Source organism: Lithobates pipiens, unplaced genomic scaffold (assembly GCF_037356315.1).
Source record: "Lithobates pipiens isolate NorthernLeopardFrog02 unplaced genomic scaffold, aLitPip1_a1.2 Scaffold_28, whole genome shotgun sequence".
In the NCBI taxonomy this organism is placed as follows: Eukaryota; Metazoa; Chordata; class Amphibia; order Anura; family Ranidae; genus Lithobates; species Lithobates pipiens.
Window position 1 is genome coordinate 111,568,830 of NW_027507789.1, and position 20,685 is coordinate 111,589,514.

At 44.1% G+C, this 20,685-nt stretch overlaps 1 protein-coding gene across 2 annotated transcripts in view; it reads right to left on the bottom strand.

Annotated features, from left to right (window-relative positions):
- Nucleotides 1-20,685, bottom strand: part of DNAJC7 (DnaJ heat shock protein family (Hsp40) member C7) — a 156,427-nt gene that overhangs the window by 98,268 nt on the left and 37,474 nt on the right. The window contains exons 2-3 of one of the 2 annotated variants that reach the window (XM_077459536.1): nucleotides 14,045-14,212; nucleotides 3,798-3,886 (exon numbers count right to left, since the gene is read on the bottom strand). In XM_077459536.1, the coding sequence (XP_077315662.1) occupies nucleotides 3,798-3,886; nucleotides 14,045-14,212 (257 nt within the window). The remainder of the gene's footprint in view (nucleotides 1-3,797; nucleotides 3,887-14,044; nucleotides 14,213-20,685) is intronic. The other variant, XM_077459537.1, reaches the window with a different exon arrangement.

Below are 20,685 nucleotides of genomic sequence, written 5' to 3' on the forward strand. Positions count from 1 at the left end.
GATATAAAGAACGCCTAATTACACGTACCCCTCTTTCAGCCTCATCAGATGTTCCTACGTTTTACAGTAAAGGAACGTCATTTTCCCTTTCGGGCTATCTACAGCTCCCTGGGTGTTCACAAAGGTCCTAGCACCAGTACTGGGTCTTTTAAGAGTCAAAGGGATCCTGGTGCTCAGGTATCTGGACAACCTCCTGCTCAGAGATCACTCAGTACAGGCTCTAGAACAGAGCATAATATACACAGTGAGGTATTTGAAAAGATTAGGCTGGATCATAAACACCAAAAAGTCAGTCTTAAGACAGGCTCAAAGTCTAAAATATTTAGGTCTCATTCAAAACACGGTCCAAGCAAGAGTATTCTTGCCACCCTAAGGGTCTGTGCCCTAAAGGATCAGGAGCGTTGAATAAGGAGCACAAGCAACCCTCCATTCGGCTCTGTATGAGTCTTCTAGGGAGGATGGTAACCTCCTTCGAGGCAGTGCCCTATGCCCAATTCCATTCCAGGCCTTTACAACAAAACATTTTGTTGGCTTGGAACAAAGGAAGAAAAGCCCTGGATTATCTGATGTGTTTATCTCCTCAGGCATGTTTAAGCCTAAACTGGTGTTTGCAGGATCAGAACCTCAGAAAGGGAAAATCCTTTTTCCCATTATCTCTGAGAGTACCGACTACAGATGGCAGTCTCTCAGGCTGGGGAGTGACCCTAGATGGGCAGGGGAAAGGGCCAAAGACAGAGCAGCCCCTGCCCATCAATGTCCTAGAATTACGGGCAGTACATCTGGTCCTGTGATCCTGCACGGTGGAGCTTCATGACTGCCCCATCAGGGTTCAGTTCGACAATGCCACAGCAGTGGCCTATTTAAACCACCAAGGGGGTACCAGGAGTCGTTTAGCTCTGAAGGGGGTGAACTACATACTAGCCTGGGCAGAGGAACATGTGCCAATAATCAGCAGTCCATATCCCGGGAGTAGAGAACTGGAAGGCAGATTATCTCAGCTGCCAGCAGATCTGCCCGGGGGAATGGTCCCTACACCCAGAGGTGCTCCAGGAAATTTGCAAATGTTGGGGATAGCCAGAGGTCGACTTACTGGCATCCAGGTTCAACAACAAGCTGCAGCAGTTTGTGTCTTGAACAAGAGATCCTCTGGCAATTGGAGCAGATGCTTTGATAGTTCTATGGAGCCAGTACTCCCTGGTTTATGCTTTCCCTCCGATCCTTCTCCTTCCACATTTGTTGCGCAGGATTCGGAGAGAGGGGATATCAGTCAATCCGGTGGCACCAGCCTGGCCCAGAAGGCCCTGGTTCCTAGAGATTGTGAGACTGACAATAGACGGGCCACAAACACTTCCACGTCACCCCAATCTACTGTCTCAAGGTCCTATATTTCACCCTAATTTACAGTCTCTAAATTTGATAGCATGGCTATTGAAGCCAGGGTATTAAAGGACCGTGGCATCTCAGGACCAGTGGTGTCTACTCTAGTGAATGCTAGAAAAGCTATCACTGGGAAGATTTATCATAAGGTCTGGAAGACCTATATTGCTTGGTGTGAAGTCAGGAAATGGCATCCTCGGAAATACGTGATTGGGAGAATTCTCTTTTCTGCAGTCAGCTGTGGGAATCAAATTGGCTTTGAGTACAGAGGTCACGTTTCGGCCTCATCAGTATTCTTCCAAAGGCCTTTAGCCCACCATTCACTGATTCGAACCATTATGCAAGGGGCAACTCGCTTGCTTCCCCCCATTAGGTCACCTATGTGTTCGTGGGACTTGAACTTGATGCTGTCTGTGTTACAGAAACAACCATTTTAACTTATTAAGGAAATTCCATTAGACTTGCTGTCACGCAAGCTAGCCACCCTGATGGCTATTACCTCGGCTAGAAGGGTGTCGGAGTTGTTGGACCTTTCATGCAGGGAACCATACTTGATCCTTCACCATGACAGAGTCGTGTTACGACCTGTTCCATCCTTTTTGCCAAAAGTGGTGTCGGCCTTTCATTTAAATCAAGAAATTATTTTTGCCGCCTTTTTTCTCTCTGTCTCGTTCGGCGGAAGAGAGACGGCTGCATTCTTTGGACGTTGTCCAGGCAGTCAAAGTTTATTTGTAAAGATCCGAGGATCAGACTTCCAAAGCTTCCATTGCCAATTGGGTCCGTCAATTGGTCATTCAGGCCTATGGTCTGAAACATAAAGTTCCTCCTTTTAGGGTGAGAGGAGAGTTACATAGTAGGTGAGGTTGAAAAAAAAGACAAGTCCATCAAGTGCAACCTATGTGTGCGATTATATGTCATTCTACCAGGGGTGTAGGAACCTCCTGGGCTTTTCACCATTAGGTATATGTGGCTCAGATTTGTAAGGCTGCCAACTTGGTCTTCAGTGCATACTTTCCCAAAATGTTATCAAGTGGATGTTCGAGCAGCTGAGGATTTGGCTTTCAGACGCAGTCTACTGCAGGCCGCCGTATAAGTTCTGTTCGATAATGTTTGGCAGGGTGTCTCCCTCCCATCAAGGCTATTGCTCTGTGACGTCCCAGTAGGTAATGAATATTAGCCTGACTCTGTGTCCCATGATGTATGAAAAATAAAATAGGCACTGTTCGAGCTGCACTCCAGGATCAGAGATGTTAAAAGAATGGAGTACCTGACAGCCTCTCTAAATAATACTCTTGAAATACATAATCAAGTATGGGAACTGTGGGTTCTGTTCGAGACTCCTACAACCTGATATTCTGTACACCTTGACATTGCAGAGATTGTCTGCACTTATGGTTGGTGCCTCCCAGGTAGTACAGAGCTTTTGGCGTGGGTGGTTGTCCTTTCTTATTCTTTCTCCTCCACTACTCCCCATCTCGTCTCTTTCCGACTCTCCTTAACCTTTTTATTATACTCTTCTCCTCTTCCATTCATTCACACGCACTTCTGCAGGCTAGACTGGTTTACTTCCAAAATTCTGAATTCTACTCAATTAATCTGACAATTCCACATATTGCCATTGGATGTAAGCTTTGCATGTTTGCACCAAATTTTACCACTAGCCAAAATGTTTGTTGATTGCCTGACAGATATACTCACTCTACAAGAATGCGTGTCGTCTTGTATTTCAAATAAAATAGGATTTTTAAGTCATACTTACCTGTAAAAACCTTTTCTTCGAGTACACAGAGATCCCTCCCCTCTTTTTTGCGGATTTAGTGCTTGCTACAAAACTAAAGTACTTCCTGTATGGGAGGGGTTATATAGGGTACGAAGACCTTTTGGTCTACCGCTGTCCATTCACCTAATGATGAAGTATAAACCAGCAGGTAATGAATATAAGCCTGACTCTGTGTCCCATGGTGTACTCAAAGAAAAGGATTTTACAGGCATGTATGACATAAAAATCCTATTTTTTTTTATGGAACCTCTCGCCTATCAGCCTCCAGCTTCTCTGGGTTCAGATGCTGGTCTTCCTAGCATTAAGCCCTTTAAGTGTTGGATTTTTTTTTTTTTTTTAACAAACTTGTCATACTTGGTGGGAATTCCTCTTACATCCTGTTCTGCCTACAAGAAATAAAGTAAACTCTGCCAATGGGACAATGATAACAAATGCAACCTCACCTGTGATTTGAACCATTCCCCCTTTATTTAAAAATGAACATAACAATGTTTGGTTGATTTGGTCCAACATAAAACTGTGACAAACAGCCTCCTCTGTAATTTACTGCATTCAAAAATGATTTAACATACTAGAAATTGACATAACCTACTTTAAGACTAGTGTTGGAATAAATGCGTTATTTAGGAATCAAACCCACCTATGGCTTTTGTGTAGTAGTTGTAGGCCTCATTGTAGTCCTTCTGGACATAGAATGCATTCCCCTTCTCTTTGTATGCTTCAGCCTCCCTGTAATAAAAACAATGCATTTTAGTGTTCATTCCATAATGCATACAGGTCTGGGATATATTTATGTTTAGTGAACACACCACTGGGCCATCAGCGGCATCTGCAAAGCAAAGCCTGGCCCAACTATCATTGTAAGAGATCAGCCCTATCCTGCCCAGAAGATATGACATGCTATTTGTTACATTACTCTCCATTGTTTAAAACCCACGCATGCACAGTGTGCTCTCTTCCCTGTAGCAGTTGCGGATGAGCTCAGTTGAGAGTTTTTCAGGCAGGTTTTGGGGGTGCTACTCATGTCCTACAGGTATGGCAATTAAACTAAGATGACATTTTCTAACCTGTACATTGTTTAACTTAATGGGACTCCTTTTCTGCATAGTCAATATTTTGCCCCAAAGGTGAGCCTTTAAACATACATTACAGGACACAAAATAGTATTCTGGAACCAATGGGATGCCCAATAAGCAGTCAAAGCATCTGAGACCTGACTGTCCACCTGGTAAAACCAAACTTGAGAACAGAAGACCAGGTGGCAGCCTTACATATCTAAGAAACCGAAACCTGATGCCGAAAGGCAAAGGAAGCACAAAGGTCTCTTTCACATGTGTCAATGCGCTCTATTTTTTTGAAGCATTTATCCACACTGCTAGACCGGTCCTTGCAGCCTCTTCTTCCATGCACTCTGATGGTCTGACAGCTTCTTAAGTACTTAACCACTTCAATACCAGGCACTTGGACACCTTCCTGTTACAATTTGAACACTACTGTACCCAAACAAATTTTTTATCATTTTGTTCCCACAAATGGAGCTTTATTTTGGCGGTATTTGACCACCTCTGTGGTTTGTATTTTTTGCACAACAAATTAAAAAAAGACAGAAAATTAAGAAGAAAAAAAAGTTTTTCTTTCTTTCTGTTAATTTTTTTTGTAAATAAGTACAATATGGCTGCATTGACGGGCACCAATGAGGTGGCACTGATGGGCACTGATGAGTGGCATTGCTGGGCATGTTATATAATTGTGCCAGTCAGTGCCCATTTGTGGGCAGATTGGCACAGTTTGGGCATAATTTGCACATGTGGGTGGCCATGGGGTACATACCTGTACCATGTTGCCCCCTTCCCTGGTGGTCTTAGCAGCTCTCCTGGTCTAGCGTGTGCATCGAGGAGAGCCGCTGATCGGCTCTCTTCTACTCACGTCTGTCAGACGTGAGTGAGGAAAAGCCGATCAATGGCTTTTCCTGTTGACATCGTGATCAGCCGTGATTTGACAAGGCTGATCACGTGGCTCTTTACCGAGATTGGTGGAGCGGTGTGTCAGACTGACACACGGCTCCACTGATTGCCACGATGCGCGCCCCCACGGGCGTGCGGTGGCTGTTATCCTGAAAGACATCAGATGACGCCCAGTCAGGATAACAGAACCACTTCCTGGGCATCAATCTGCTATTGATCGGGCAGGAAGTGGTTAAATACTAAAGTCTCTTTTTTTAGTTAAAAATAACAAACATGTTCTACTTACCTGCTCTGTGTAGTGGTTTTACACAGAGCAGCTCAGGTCCTTTTTGGCACTCTGGCCCCTACCTCCTGTTAAGTGCCCCTATAGCAAGCAGCTTGCTATGGGAGCACCTGAGCCGAAGCTCCCTATGTCCATTCAGAAACTGAGCTGTGGCCCTCCCCCTTTCTCTCCTCACTGGCTGACTGACAGCAGCAGGAGGAGCCAGTGGCGCAGGGCTGCTGTCTTAGGGGGGTCCTGGGTAGCCGAGACACTGCTGCATCATCGCTGGATCTAGATGGGCTCAGGTAAGTATAAGAGGGGCTGAGGGGGGTACTGCACACAGGTGGTTTTTTTTATCTTAATGCACAGAATGTATTAAATCGGTGTTCAACCTGCAATTTATTTTTATTTTTTTAAAGTCTGTAAGCTGTACAGACTGTAGCTGCTGACTTTTAATAAGGACATTTGCCTGTCCAGGGAGCCTACGATGTCGGCCCCCTGAGGCGCCATTCTAATTAAGGGAAACAGGCAGAGGAGCCTTGCGGCTTCACTGCCCCTTTCCTACTGCGCATGCGCGAGTCGCTCAGCACTTTGTGAATGGCCGGCTGTTTTCTGGCACACACACATGTCCCAGAAGACATCGGGGGGCTCGCCGAAGAGCATATGATGCCCTGCGCTGTGGACCGGATGGATCATTGGTACAGGCTGTACTTCATAAAAGGGTAAGTAAAAAACAAAAGAAAAAAAAAAACATTTTAACTAGCCAAAAACGAGCGGTGGAGAGGTAGTCTCATTTAAGACCGCCTCTCAAAAGTGGGTGTAACTCCGCTTTAAGATAAAAAAACTTCTGCCTTTACAACCACTTTAAGACCACCGCAGGGCCCACACAGATGACAAGGAGACAGAGGAAAAGTCAACTGCTGGAGCAAACTAAAATTTTCCCTGGAGTTGGACATTAAAGGGGTTGTTAAAGTTTTAAATATTTTTTTTTTTTTAAACTAAAATGTTATACTTGCCTCCTCTGTGCAAGGGCTTTGCAGAGTAGCCCTGACGATCCTCCTCTTCTGGGGTTCCTCAGTAGTGCTCCTGGCTCCTCCTCTTCTTTGGTGATCCCACGGTGAGCCACACTTCATGGTGGCACTTGTGCGGGTGCACTCCCGAGTCCTGCTGCTGCGTCCATTGACACGGGTCACTGGATTTGATTGACAGCAGTGGGAACCAATGGTTCCTGCTGCTATCAATCTAGCTGCTGTGCCCATCCCCATTGCTGGAACTATCCTGTTCAAGTAAAAGGGGGGCTCTGGGGGCTGCTGCACGACAGAAGGTTTTTCCACCTTCATGCATAGAATGCATGAAGGTGAAAAACCTTGAGGGTTTACAACCCCTTTAGGAGTCCACATAGCAGCACAGTGGTTAAGTGGTTAGTACTTCTGCCTAGCAGCACTGGGGTCGTCTGTTCGAATCCCAACCGTGGCACTACCTGCCTGGAGTTTGCACAATGTTTTCTTCTCATACTCTAAAGACATGCTGGTAGATTAATTGGCTCCTGTTTAAAAATTGGCCAAGATAGAGAATATATATATATATATATATATATATATATATATATATATATATACACACACACACACAGAATATATGAATGTGAGTTAGGGACCTAGACTGTAAACTCCCTGAGGGCAGGGACTTGTGTAAATGTACAATATATAAAGCACTTCGCAAATTGATAGAGCCATAGAAGTACATGGAATAAAAATAAAATATTCCAAAGTATTACACGACTTTTTGTGCAAAGATGTCCATCTACAAGATAAATGGTGCATAGAATCTGAACTATATCATACAATGTGTCATTCTTCCAGAGTGTGTCTCCATGCCAAGTAATGAAATGAGTTGGCTGTCCCAAGTGGGGTGATATTTAGTAGCAGGTTACAGCAGATAGAAGGTAGGACAGAGGCAGTAGAGGCTGAAGATCTAAACATGGTCATCACTCTCCTGTCCCTCAACATTGCAGTGAGATCACCCTTTGAATTGACAGGCCAAAGAGGAGGTGCTGTAAAATGAAGAGGCTGAAGCCAGGTATTACTGTCCATTCTGAAGCCATTTACATATTTGAGCAGTACAGCTTTGGGGATCTGGGGTCACTTGGAGCAAAAATAAAAACTGCAGACACTTTGGATTGCCCATTACTGTATCCAAGTTTACTATGTACAACTTAGGAACAAGACTGCTTTGACTTGTTCAAAAGTCTATGCCCAGCAAAAACCTATGTGAAAACACCTAATAGGGATTAAGGATGGCCAAAAAGTTAGAGGGGGTTTTAAACTAGGCAAAGGGGGGAGGGTCCAGAGATAGAGATAGTCAGCGTGGAGCATATTCCAGAGGGCAATATTAGGGGCATTAGTGGTAGGTTAACCAAAGCACATAAACCCAAGGTAAATATAGTAGCAAGTCCTAGTTGTAATCTTGGAACACCCAAGATGATAGTATGTGACCGGTCAAAATATATTAATGCATTAAAATGTTTGTTCACCAATGCCAGAAGACTGCAAAGCAAAATAGGTGAGTTGGAAGCTCTGGTGCATCAGGAGAGCTATGATGTAATCGGTATTGCTGAAACTTTGCTTCATTCCTCACATGACTGGGCTATTAATATTCCTGGCTATGCACTCTTTCGGAAAGACAGAGTAAAAAGGAAAGGTGGAGGGGTCTGTCTGTATGTGAGAAGTGATCTCAAGGCGAGTGAGAAAGAGGACCTGGTGGACGGAGAGTGTGATGAGTCTGAAGCATTATTGGTGGAACTGCATACAGATGTGCATAGTTCAAAGTTAATCATTGGAGTTTGTTATAGACGACCCAATGTTAATGAGGTGGAGACTCAGCTCCTTGCACAGATAGAAAGGGCTGCAAGGGCTGGGACAGTGATAATAATGGGGGATTTTAACTAGGGCTGAAACAACTAATCGATCGACAACTAATCGATTATGAAATTCATCGATTATTATTTTCATAATCGATTAATCAGCCAGTAACATAATGGGGTTAAAAAAAAAAAAATAAAAAAAAAATAAAAAAAAAAAAATGAGCCCTTTATAGTACAAAAAGAGCAAATAATCGCTACTGTAAATATTACTCACTGTTCTACAGTTAAAAATAAATGAACCCTTTACAGTAGTGATTATCTACTTTTATTCTACTTTAAAGGGCTAATTTTAGTTTTTTTAACCCCATTATGTTAGTAAATGTCATAGACCTGGTTCACATCTATGCATTGGTACTTTTTGCAGAAATGCACTACAGTTCATTTACATGGTTTCCTATGGGACACGTTCACATCTGAAAGGGTCAGGGACTTTTAACGCAAAATGGTGCTTTATTGGTTCAATATACTTCAATGGAGAAGCTGCAGAAAAGCATGTGATGCGTTTTTGTAGCAATTTGTGTTTTTTAATCTGCCCAAAAAAAGGCAAAAATGCAAATTGCAGTAAAATCACGTGCGCAAAAATCAAAACATACAGCAAAAGGCACTGCAGAAACAGATCAAAAGCAAACTGCATAGGTGTGCACCAAGCCTTATGCTGGCCACACAGATCAATTTTCAGATGAGAATATTCTGACGAAAAATCTTTGTACATTCGCTGAATAAATTTTAACTACCCAGAAATTGACTGGAGTAATGGCACTGCTGGGACAATTAAAGGGCAAAAATTTATAAACCTATTACAGGACAATTTTATGGTCCAGTTTATTGAGGCCCCAACTAGGAATGATGCTCTGTTGGATCTGGTAATCGCAAACCATGCAGAACATATTACTAATATTCAGATAAAGGAACATCTGGGTAGTAGTGACCCTAACATGATTTCATTTGATGTTCGCTGTAAGCAAAAATCACATACGGGAAAGATAAAAACACTTAATTTCAAGAGAGCAAATTTTCCAAGGATGAGGGCTGCTCTCCAGGACCTAGACTGGGAGAGAATATTGGCATCAATGGGCACAGAACAGAAATGGGAATTCTTCAAAAAGACTGTTTGTGATCTCACTGCAAAGTATATTCCCATGGGTAAGAAGTTTAAAAGGCTAAAAATAAAACCGATGTGGCTCACGGCCAAAGGTTCAGTGCTGGGACTCTTACTTTTTAATATCTTTATAAATATTGGGTCTGGGATCAAAAGTAACATTTCCATCTTTGCAGATGACACCAAGCTATGCAGTGGAATAACGTCCTTACAGGATGTCTCCAATTTACAAGCCGACCTCAATGCTCTGTCTAATTGGGCGACTATGTGGCAGATGAGGTTTAATGTTGAGAAATGTAAAGTTATGCACTTGGGGGCTAAGAATATGCATGCATCATACACGCTAGGGGGAGTACAACTGGGGGAATCCATAGTGGAGAAGGATCTGGGGGTTTTGGTAGATAATAAGCTCAATAATAGCATGCAATGCCAAGTTGCGGTTTCCAAAGTGAGCAAAGTCCTTTCCTGTATTAAGAGAGGTATGTACTCCAGAGCTAGAGATATCATTTTGCCCCTGTTCAAATCATTAGTAAGACCTCATCTGGAATATGCAGTTCAGTTTTGGGCACCAGTTCTCAAAAAGGATATCGGGGAACTGGAGAAAGTGCAGGGAAGGGCAACCAAACTGATAAGAGGCATGGAGGAACTCAGCTATGAGGAAAGATTAGAGGAACTGAATTTATTCACTCTTGATAAGAGGGGATTAAGGGGGGATATGATCAACATGTACAAATATATAAGGGCTCCATATAGTGAACTTGGTGTCGAGTTATTCACTTTACAGTCAACAAAGTGGACAAGGGGGCACTCTTTACGTCTAGAGGAAAAGAGATTTCATCTCCAAATACGGAAAGGTTTCTTCACAGTAAGAGCTGTGAAAATGTGGAATAGACTCCCTGCAGAGGTGGTTCTGGCCAGCTCAGTGGATTGCTTTAAGAAGGGCCTGGATTATTTCCTAAGTGTACATAAAATAACTGGGTACTAACATTTATAGGTAAAGTTGATCCGGGGAAAATCCGATTGCCTCTCGGGGGGATCAGGAAGGAATTTTTTCCCCTGCTTTAGCAAATTGGATCATGCTCTGCTGGGGTTTTTCGCCTTCCTCTGGATCAACTGTGGGTATAGAATTGGGTATATGGGATTGTATGATATATTTTTTTTTTTTTTTTTTTTTTTTTGTGGTTGAACTGGATGGACTTGTGTCTTTTTTCAACCTATGTAACCTAAAGCCTCACAAATAGTGGCTAAATGCATATAGATGTGCGTTCTCACTTTTCAGCAATAAAGCTAGGAAACATTTCTTGGCTGTGATCATTTAATTTGAGGTATCCCTGGAAACAAATATGCAAATGAATTATAGCATAAATTATTAAATGTGTATCTGAAAAGAAAATGTATACAGGGAACAAAAAGTCAGTTTCCACAGCGTGCAAATGCAGGTCCAAGTGGTCTAAAATCGAAGTGGTCAAAACAAGCTCATGGCTCCAGCTGCAATTGTGAACTTCTGGATCAACTGAGTGATCCAGGTGGCTATAGAGAATTTGACATTGCCCCCAATATCCTCAATGGATAGTGAACTCAGAAGCGACCAGCATTACCTCACATGCAGGTTCAGAGCTGGCCACAATAGCCAAGGAATCGACTAAAAGCAGAAGATTAGCTGCAGTGGTAGACAGAGGTGACATTATAGTCTATGTTGGCTGTCAACTCTTGATATATTTATTTCAACTAATATTATCCCTATAGCTTGGCACTCTCATCTTTTCACTTTACAAAGGCAGGATGAAGCATTTCCTCAGTTTTAATCTCCCCCCAATGATCAGGCTACAACGCTGTAAAAAAAGCATCAAAAACGCACTGAAACGCATCAAAATTACGCAGGCAGAAAAGCATCTGGAATGGATCTATAGTGCGTTTTTGTGGTGTGAACCAGCTCTCAGTTATTGGTGAACAGGACCAAAAACTGCACAGGCACCAGGATTTACATGGCTGCATCGTTTGAGCAAGCATTTTATCCCCAGAAGTAAATACGGACCCTGAATAACGCTCAAAGACATCTGTGTTTCTCTTCAGAAAGCCAGAGATCAAGACACTGAGTATATCTCCTGGGATTCAGTGAGGGTCTGCTGAATCCCAGGAGATATACACACCACTCAGGCACGTCTCTGAACTTTGAGGCATCACCCGCTCTGTTTTTGAGCGTAAAGCTAGTTTGTGGACAGCCTTGTCATTTTGATAAATACAGGCCGTTTCCCATATTGCCAGTACCTACGCCTGTTTAGTGGTGTGTCTACAATCTCTTCCTGGGCAGATTGATATAATTTTCTTGCTCATTAGCAAATTATAAACGTTAATTCTCTGCGGTTGATTCTAAGACTTTACATTCTAGACTGATTAGTTAGCCATCTACCTCCTTCAAGTCCGGCGACAATTTTGCTGATATATAATACCCCCGTTACCCATGTGCTCCTGAAGAAGCGTACCAGTACGCACAACATGTAGAGCGAACATTTTCTCAAATTGGATTCACACTCTGACCACTCCACGTGTACATCCCAAATCGGTTACCACCACTGTGCCATTGGGTGTATCGGTACAATCCGTTTATGTTGAAGTGTTGTCAGAATCCATGTGTGGGTCATAGAATAACAATTTTTTAAATAAATTATGTATTAATAATCTTTTTTAACCAATTTTTCTACAAATAAAATACCCTAATTACTTTTACATGGTGTACTCGTGTGCTTTAAAAGTCCATTTTTCTAGTCTTTATATATCCATTAATGGGATGGTGGCACACTGCTATTTGTATATTCACAGTAAGTTACCCTGTGAGGTTATACTTTCAATTCAAAAATCTTTTTCAAGTGACTATGGGAATGTTTGACCATTCTTTCAGAAGCGTATATGTGAGGTCAGGCACTGATGTGGACGAGAAGGCCTGGCTTGCAGTATCCGCTCTAATTCATGCCAAAGGTGTACTAGAGGGTTGAGGTCAGGACTCTCTGCAGGCCAATCAAGTTCCTCCACCCCAAACTCCCTCATCCATGTCTTTATGGAGCTTACTTCATGCACTGGTCCAAACCATTTGGTGACCAGAGGGGGATTATGGTGTGGGGATGTTTTTCAGGGGTTGGGCTTGGCCTCTTAGTTCCAGTGAAAGGAACTCTGAAGGCGTCAGCCTACCAAGACATTTTGGACAATTTCATGCTCCCAACTTTGTGGCAACAGTTTGAGGATGGCCCATTCCTGTTCCAACATGACTGTGCACCAGTGCACAAAGCAAGGTCCATAAAGATATGGATGAACGAGTTAGGGGTCGAACAACTTAATTGACCTGCACAGAGTCCTGACCTCAATCCGACAGAACACTTTGGAATGAATTAGAGTGGAGACTTTGAGCCAGGCCTTCTCATCCACATCAGTGCCCGACTTCACAAATGCGCTTCTGGAAGAATGGTCAAACATTCCCATTGACACTCCCAAACCTTGTGGACAGTCCTCCCAGAAAAGTTGAAGCTGTTATAGCTGCAAAGGGTGAGCCAACTCAATATTTAACCCTATAGACTAAGACGCCATTAAAGTTCATGTATGTGTAAAGAAAGGCATCCCAATACTTTTGTTAATATAGTGTATGTTCACCCTGACACAAAACTGAGCCTGCACGTAAAAGGCAGGTGGTTTTTATCATAATATATTCTATGCATCAAGATAAAAAAACCTTCCTTGTCCAGCAGCCCCCCTAATACTTACCTGAGCTACATCTCGATCCAGCGATGTTGCAAGTTAGACTCAGCTGCCCAGACTCTGCCCCGTCATTGGCTGAGGCAACAACGAAGCGTCATTAGCTCCCGCTGCTGTCAATCACAGGCAGTGAGCCAATGAGGAGAAAGGGGGCTGGGCTGGGCCGTGGCTCCATGTCTAAAAATGGACAGGGCTCGGCTTACCCCATAGCAAGCTGCTTACTGTCAGGGCACTCAACAAGAGGGAGGGGCCAGGAGAGCTGTAGAGGGACCAGAGAAGAGGAGGATCCAAGCTGCTCTGTGCAAAACCAACTGCACAGAGCAGGTAAGTATAAGGCCCCTTTCACACAGGCTGTCCGATCAGGTCCACCTGTCAGTTTTTCAGGCGGACCTGATTGGGCCATCTATTCAACCCTATGGAGCGGGGGATGTCAGTGGTGACATGTCCGCTGACACCTGCTGCTATCCAATCTGCCAAATTCAGACAGATGGTGGTCATATTTTTTACAACCATCTGGCGGATCAGATGAAAAACAGACAGGCGGTCTATTTTCATCCGATCTTCCCATAGAGTAGAGCGGGACCCGTCATTCGCCTGCTCAGCAGGGATCAGCGGAGATTCACCGCTAAGCAAGCGGTTTTCGCTTCACGGAAGCACCCGTGTGAAAGGGGCCTAAAAAGTTTTTTTTGTTTTTTTTTTACCTTTTTAAAATAGCAAAAAGACTTTAGCATAACTTTAATTAGGAACATAAGCAAGGTCCATTTTAATGTTTATTTTCTTATTTATACATAGACATGAAAACTAAACTCATATTTTCACATGGATTGGAGCACTACAGACCTTTGGTGTTATTTCAAACATGTTATTTAACCACTTCAGCCCCGGAAGAATTTACCCCATTCCTGACGAGAGCACTTTTTGCGATTCGGCACTGCGTCGTTTTAATCGACAATTGCGTGGTCGAGCGACGTGGCTCCCAAACAAAATTGACGTCCTTTTTTTCCCACAAATAGAGCTTTCTTTTGGTGGAATTTGATCACCTCTGCGGTTTTTATTTTTTGCGCTATAAACAAAAAAAGAGCGTCAATTAAAAAAAAAAAAAACCCATTATTTTTTACATTTTGCCATAATAAATATTCCCCAAAAATATATATATATATATATAAAAAAAATGTTTGTTCCCCTCAGTTTATATGTAGACGTATTCTCCTGCATATGTTTGGGTAAAAAATAAATCGCAATAAGCGTTTATTTATTGAAAAGTTTACAAAATAGAGGATAGTTTATGGCATTTTTATTATTTATTTTTTTTAACCAATAATGGCGGCGATCAACGATTTTCATCGTGACTGCAACATTATGGCAGACACATCGGACATTTTTGACACATTTTTGGGACCATTGTCATTTATACAGCAACAGTGCTATACAAACGCACAGATTCCTGTGTAAATGACACTGGTAGTGAAGGGGTTAACCATTAGGGGGCGATGTATGGGTTAAGTGTGCCCTGGGGCGTGTTTCTAACTTGGGGGGTGTGGCTACGTGTGACAAAACTGATCTCTGCTCCCGATCACAGGGAGCAGAGATCAGTGACACTGTCACTAGGCAGGAGATGCTTGTTTACATTAGCATCCCCCCGTTCTTCCTTCCCGTGAGACGATTGCGGGTATCCCAGCGGCAATCGAGTCAATGGGACCAGCGATAACTTACAGAGCTTGCCGCAGAACCGCCTCTTAAAGGGCAACGTGCAGGTACGTTAGTTTGTCTGTACGAGCCCTTCTGCCAAAGTATATCGGCGTGAGGCAGTCGGCAAGCAGTTAAAACCACTTAGTTCCAGAGCCTTTGTAGTCTGACAGTGGGAAGACTTGCTTGCTATCAGAATACACAGATCAGCACTGTCAGCTATATCTTGCAGCACTAATCGAGCGGGAAAAACCCAATGGGGTTGTTTTACATAAGACCATCAGTGGATTCACTTCGGTACAACCAAAGGGCCCATACATGAATTGAAATTTGTCCGGTCCTTGCTGAACTGCCTGAATTTAAATGGCCATTTATATCCTGCTTGCAGTTATGTAAAGTCTTGCCAGCTGCAGCTTCATCACAGCCTGTGCTTTGTAAAAGGCAAAGCATGGAGAGGGGGAAGAGACACTATGCCGGTACCAGTGTGGATTATAGAAGCCTTGCTATTGCCAGCAGATGGCTGGAAGTATAGTGGGAGCTGTACTATCCACGGAGACAGAGGAGAGTTCATAGCAAGAAGTCTACATTAACTGCAAGAAAGATATAGAGATAAAAGGAACTAAGAATGAAAAAAAGATGATGCTTAGAGTCCAGCATTAATATTGAATTGTGTCTTTAGATGCTCCTTAAAGCGTTTGTATAGTCAACATTTTCACTTTCAATCTAATTGTACAAGTCATTATTTTAAACCGATTGCTATTAAGACTTTTTTTTTTCTTACCTGTTTACTTGTGAAGTTACAACTGCATTCACGAGTGGGGACGTGTACCGCGCATGCGCCGGATCCCCATTCATTCTGGCAAGCACAGCCTCTGCCGGAAAAATTTTTTGTTTATGCCGGGGCTGCGTCATTTCCTCATGTAGACGTCAGCCCCCAACATCCCATGATGCTTCATGCACATTACTCAAAAAAAGCATGATGGCTTGAATATTGTGACCATAGTGCGCACGCGTGGGATTACAGAGACAAGAAGGAACTGTGGGCGGAAATTCAAATTGAATAAGACGCGGAAGACCACAACTGAGATGGTGCAGGCTTACTACAGGAATTACTCTACAAGATCACCAGTTTATACAGTAAGACAAATAATGTGGACAAACATAGCGATCAATCGATGTAGAACTATATGGTCTTTAAGAATATGTAAAGTAGTAGTAGTAGTAGTATCGGAGGATTTACTACCGCTTTAAATCAAGAGTAAATGGGCATGAACAGACACAGATGATACGAAGACTTGGCAAGCGAGCAATAAGAAATCAGTGCAATTGTGCAATCTAGAGCTGCAGACATCTCCAGACTGAAGCAGATTTAATAGTTTTGAGAGTCACGTGGTCCAATATGGTAACATGCTGGGCTCGGCATCCCTTTGAAAGTGTTCTACTATGCAGTGCAGGTGTGAAGGCTGGTTATCTGCTGCTACACAAGGAAAGCTGCTCCAGGAAACCAGATACATCTACTATGTCACAAGGAGACCCGACTCTGAACTGACAGCTATTAATAAAGCCTGAGCAGCCACTTGTGTGTGACAGCATGTGTGTCTGCAATGACAGGAGAACAAATCTGCCCATACAAGGCAGATCACTCATGAAGCACATATAGTGCCATCAATCCATGACAATGTGTTAAGCTCAACTGAGTCACTGGAAATCAAGTGCAAAGTTGGACACAAGGTCTAGGGAAATCAAGCTCCTCTATTGGGGAAAGAAACGTGCCTTTTGGTGCATTTACTAGAAATAAAATGTATATTTCCTCAGTATAAAAATAAGTGGCTGTAAACTTTAAAAGGGGTCAGATGGAAAAACGCGAAAGGAAATAACGGTGTTATGATGATTTTTCATGAGCAGGACTGAAGTCAAGATGGATAAATACTGGTCAACGCTTAGGCTTCGTTCACACCTGAGCGTATTGGCAGAAAGTCGTGTGATTTTTACCACAATTTTGTAAAGGTCAACAATGTAAAAGAATGAAAACTGCTTGTAATCTGCCAAAAAAAGAAGCTTCTGTACTTAGAGCGACAGGCATTTTTCTTTAGGTGACAGATATGAACAGGGGCCATTGAAATGAATGGGATTTGTCTCGGGCGTTTTTAGGACTGAGGTTTAGAGCAGAAAAATGCCCAAAAACGCCTAGTTGTGAACAGAGCCTTGGGGAAACTTGTTTGTCTGCAAGAGACCTGTGACTAGACGGAGGTCAGCGAGCTACCAAGACAATGACCCTAAACACACAGGCCACATTATACCTAGCACATAAGATCAGAGAATCTGACTGAACAAAGAGCTTTCAAAATCGATCGTACGATAACCTGATTCTTAGTAAACAGCTTTCGAGAGCCGATCACAACAGTTCATCAGAAATTATCCGATGGGACAAATGCAAAAGATTTTCATTTAATTAGCCAGTATTCATCCTGGAAAAAAGTTAAATAAAAAAAAATAAAAAAAATCAGAAGAGGGTGGAAAGTGGGGTCCCCCAGGGTTCTGTGCTGGGACCAATCCTGTTTAATTTGTTCATAAATGACCTGGAGGATGGGGTATACAGTTCAATCTCTGTATTTGCGGACAATACTAAGCTAAGCAGGGCAATAAATTGTCTTCAGGATGTGGAAACCTTGCAAAAAGATCTGAATAAATTAATGGGTTGGACAACTACATGGCAAATGAGGTTCAATGTAGAAAAATGTAAAATAATGCATTTGGGTGGCAAAAACATGAATGCAATCTATACACTGGGGGGGGAGAACCTCTGGGGGAATCTAGGATGGAAAAGGACCTGGGGGTCTTAGTAGATGATAGTCTCAGCAATGGCATGCAATGCCAAGCTGCTGCTAACAAAGCAAATAGAATACTGGCATGCATTAAAAAGGGGCTCAACTCCATAGATATAAAACGATAATTCTCCCGCTCTAGAAGACTCTGGTCCAGCTGCACCTGGAGTATGCCGTCCAGTTCTGGGCACCAGTCCTCAGGAAGGATGTACTGGAAATTGAGTGAGTACAAAGAAGGGAAACAAAGCTGATAAAAGGTCTGGAGGATATTAGTTATGAGGAAAGGTTGCGAGCACTGAACTTATACTCTCTGGAGAAGAAATGCTTGAGAGGGGATAAGAAGTTCCGACGGGACGTTTCGCAAACACGATCCGCGAACGTGCCCAAATGTTCGCAAACCGCAAGGTTTGTGGCGGACCCCATTCACTTTAATGGCAGGCGAACCTTGAAAACCTCCAGGTTATATTTTCAGCCACAAAATACTTACTAGCTGTGCACACATAGTCCCACAACATGGACACGGACATACCAGAAGTATTAAGTGAATCTGGGATTGACAACGACAAGCATTCTTTTTTTATCTGTGAAATTTTGTCAATTCAGGAGCGCATGAGGGCCATGGAGGAGAGGCAAGGTCAGGCCAGGCTATGAAGGGTTTGCAGGAGATGATCAGTGCCACAGTCAGGGCAGTGCAGTCCTGTGCCAATGTCCCAGTGTCCCAACCTGTGCTTGAGCCCCTGACCCCTCCCTCTGCCCGGCCCTTACCCCCACCTATGCAGGGCTCCATTGCGGTGGTCCATAGGTGCCAGTCCAGTGCTGATCCACAGCCATTGTGCTGGCACTGCCTGGTGATTGGCTTCTCCGCTGCTATCTCCCTCACCGACACCAGCACCGCGATAGAGACTGGGCGCCGACACCAGCACCGCCATAGAGGGCACCAGCACCGCCATAGAGAGCACCGACACCAGCACCGCGATAGAGAGCACCGACACCAGCACCGCGATAGAGAGCACCGACACCAGCACCGCGATAGAGAGCACCGACACCAGCACCGCGATAGAGAGCACCGACACCAGCACCGCGATAGAGAGCACCGACACCAGCACCGACACCACACCAGCACCGTGATAGAGCGCACTGACACCACACCAGCACCTCGCTGCGGGACCAAAAATATGACACAGCTCAACCTCTTCAAACAGGAGGGTATGGGCATATAGTACGGTGTGCTTTTTTTGTACAAGTGAGCCAAAAGGTAGAAAAAAGGTCTGTGTGCTAGATTATATAAATCGTTTATAGAGTTATGCATATACATGGTCTACTGGTCATATGTGTTGAATTCCTCTGAGATCCATGCCTCATTCATTTTTATAAATGTGAGGTAGTCAACACTGTCGTGAGCTAGGCGAGTACGCTTAACAGTCACGATGCCCCCTGCTGCGCTGAACGTCCTTTTGGACAGGACACTGGACGAGGGGCAAGCCAACAGTTCCATTGCAATTTGTGCAAGCTCTGGCCAGAGGTCAAGCCTGCCCACCCAGTAGTCCAGGGGTTCATCACTTCTCAGAGCATCCACATCGGCCGTTAACCTGATGTAGTCGGACACCTGTTGGTCTAGGCGTTCCCTGATGCTGGATCCGGATGACACCTGTCGATGGGTCGGCTGAAAGAATGATCTATCAGAAGTGACCAACACATCTTCAAACCGCCCTCTTCTTGCAGGTGCTGTTGGATTGGTACCCGCAACTCTTTCTCTGGGATTGGGAATTCCTCTGCCAGCGCACGCAAAAGCAGAATGCAGCATTTCTTTAAGCAAGGCCTGGAAGTGCTCCATTCTGACAGCCCTCTGTGATGGTGGTAACATTTCTGCCATTTTGTGGTTGTACCGGGGGTCTAAGTACATTGCAACCCAGTACTGGTCCTTGACCTTTATGCTTTTTATATGAGGGTCCCTGTTAAAAAAACTGGAGCATGAAGGCCCCCATTTGCACTAAACTGGAAGCGGTGTGGTGGCCTGGCTCTTGCTCATCACACAGGATAATGTCGTCGTCCTCTTTCTCCTCCCCTCATCCACGGACAACAGGGATCCCAGAAAGGTTTAAAGCATGCTCTTCTTTCTCCTCCTCATCAGCCCCGGCACCATCCTCCTCTGTCTCCTCTTCAGACTCTTGTTGACTTGTCTCAGATAGAGTAGCCCCCCCTGGGAATTCATCCAGTATTGCGACTTCCTCCTCTTCCTGCTCCTCCACGGTTTGATCAATGACACGACGCTCCATAAAGGCAAAAGGTAAGATGTCACTGATGGCGCCATGGCTGCGACTGACCAGTTTGGTGATCTCATCAAATGGCTGCAGAAGTCTGCATGCGTCGCGCATGAGCAGTCACTGGCGCGGTGAAAAAAAAACAAGCTCCTAGAACCTGTTCTGCCGCAGAGTTCATACAGGTAGTCCTTAACTGCACGTTTCTGCTGGAGCAGCCTATCAAGCATATAGAAGGTTGAGTTCCATCGCGTCGGGCAATCGCAAATAAGACGTCTGACCGGCAGATTGTGTTGCCGCTGAATGTCAGCAAGGCGAGCCATGGCCATGTAAGATCTTCTGAAATGGTCTGAGATTTTCCTTGCCTGTCGCAAGAGGTCCTGGACTCCAGGGTATTTGACAAGGAATCACTGCACGACCAAGTTTAAGACGTGTGCCATGCATGGCACGTGTGTAACTTTCCCTGTTTCAATGCGCGAAGCAGATTGGCACCGTTGTCACACACCACTTTACCAACTGTCAAATTGAGCGGTGTTAGCCACTGATCTGAAAGGAGTGCAGGGCCAGTGTGGCTCTTGGCTTCCAGGCACAACAGACGCAGCACAGCATGGCCTGGCTTGTCGAATAGGCTCTGGGGATATTGGGCAGCGCAGCGGAAGAGACGCTAGGAGCGGAAAAGGAGGAGTCAGCCGAGAAAGAGATGGAGTAGGAGGAGGAGAAGAAGAGCCAGGCCTGCATGCAATCCGTGGCGGTAAAACCAAATCTAC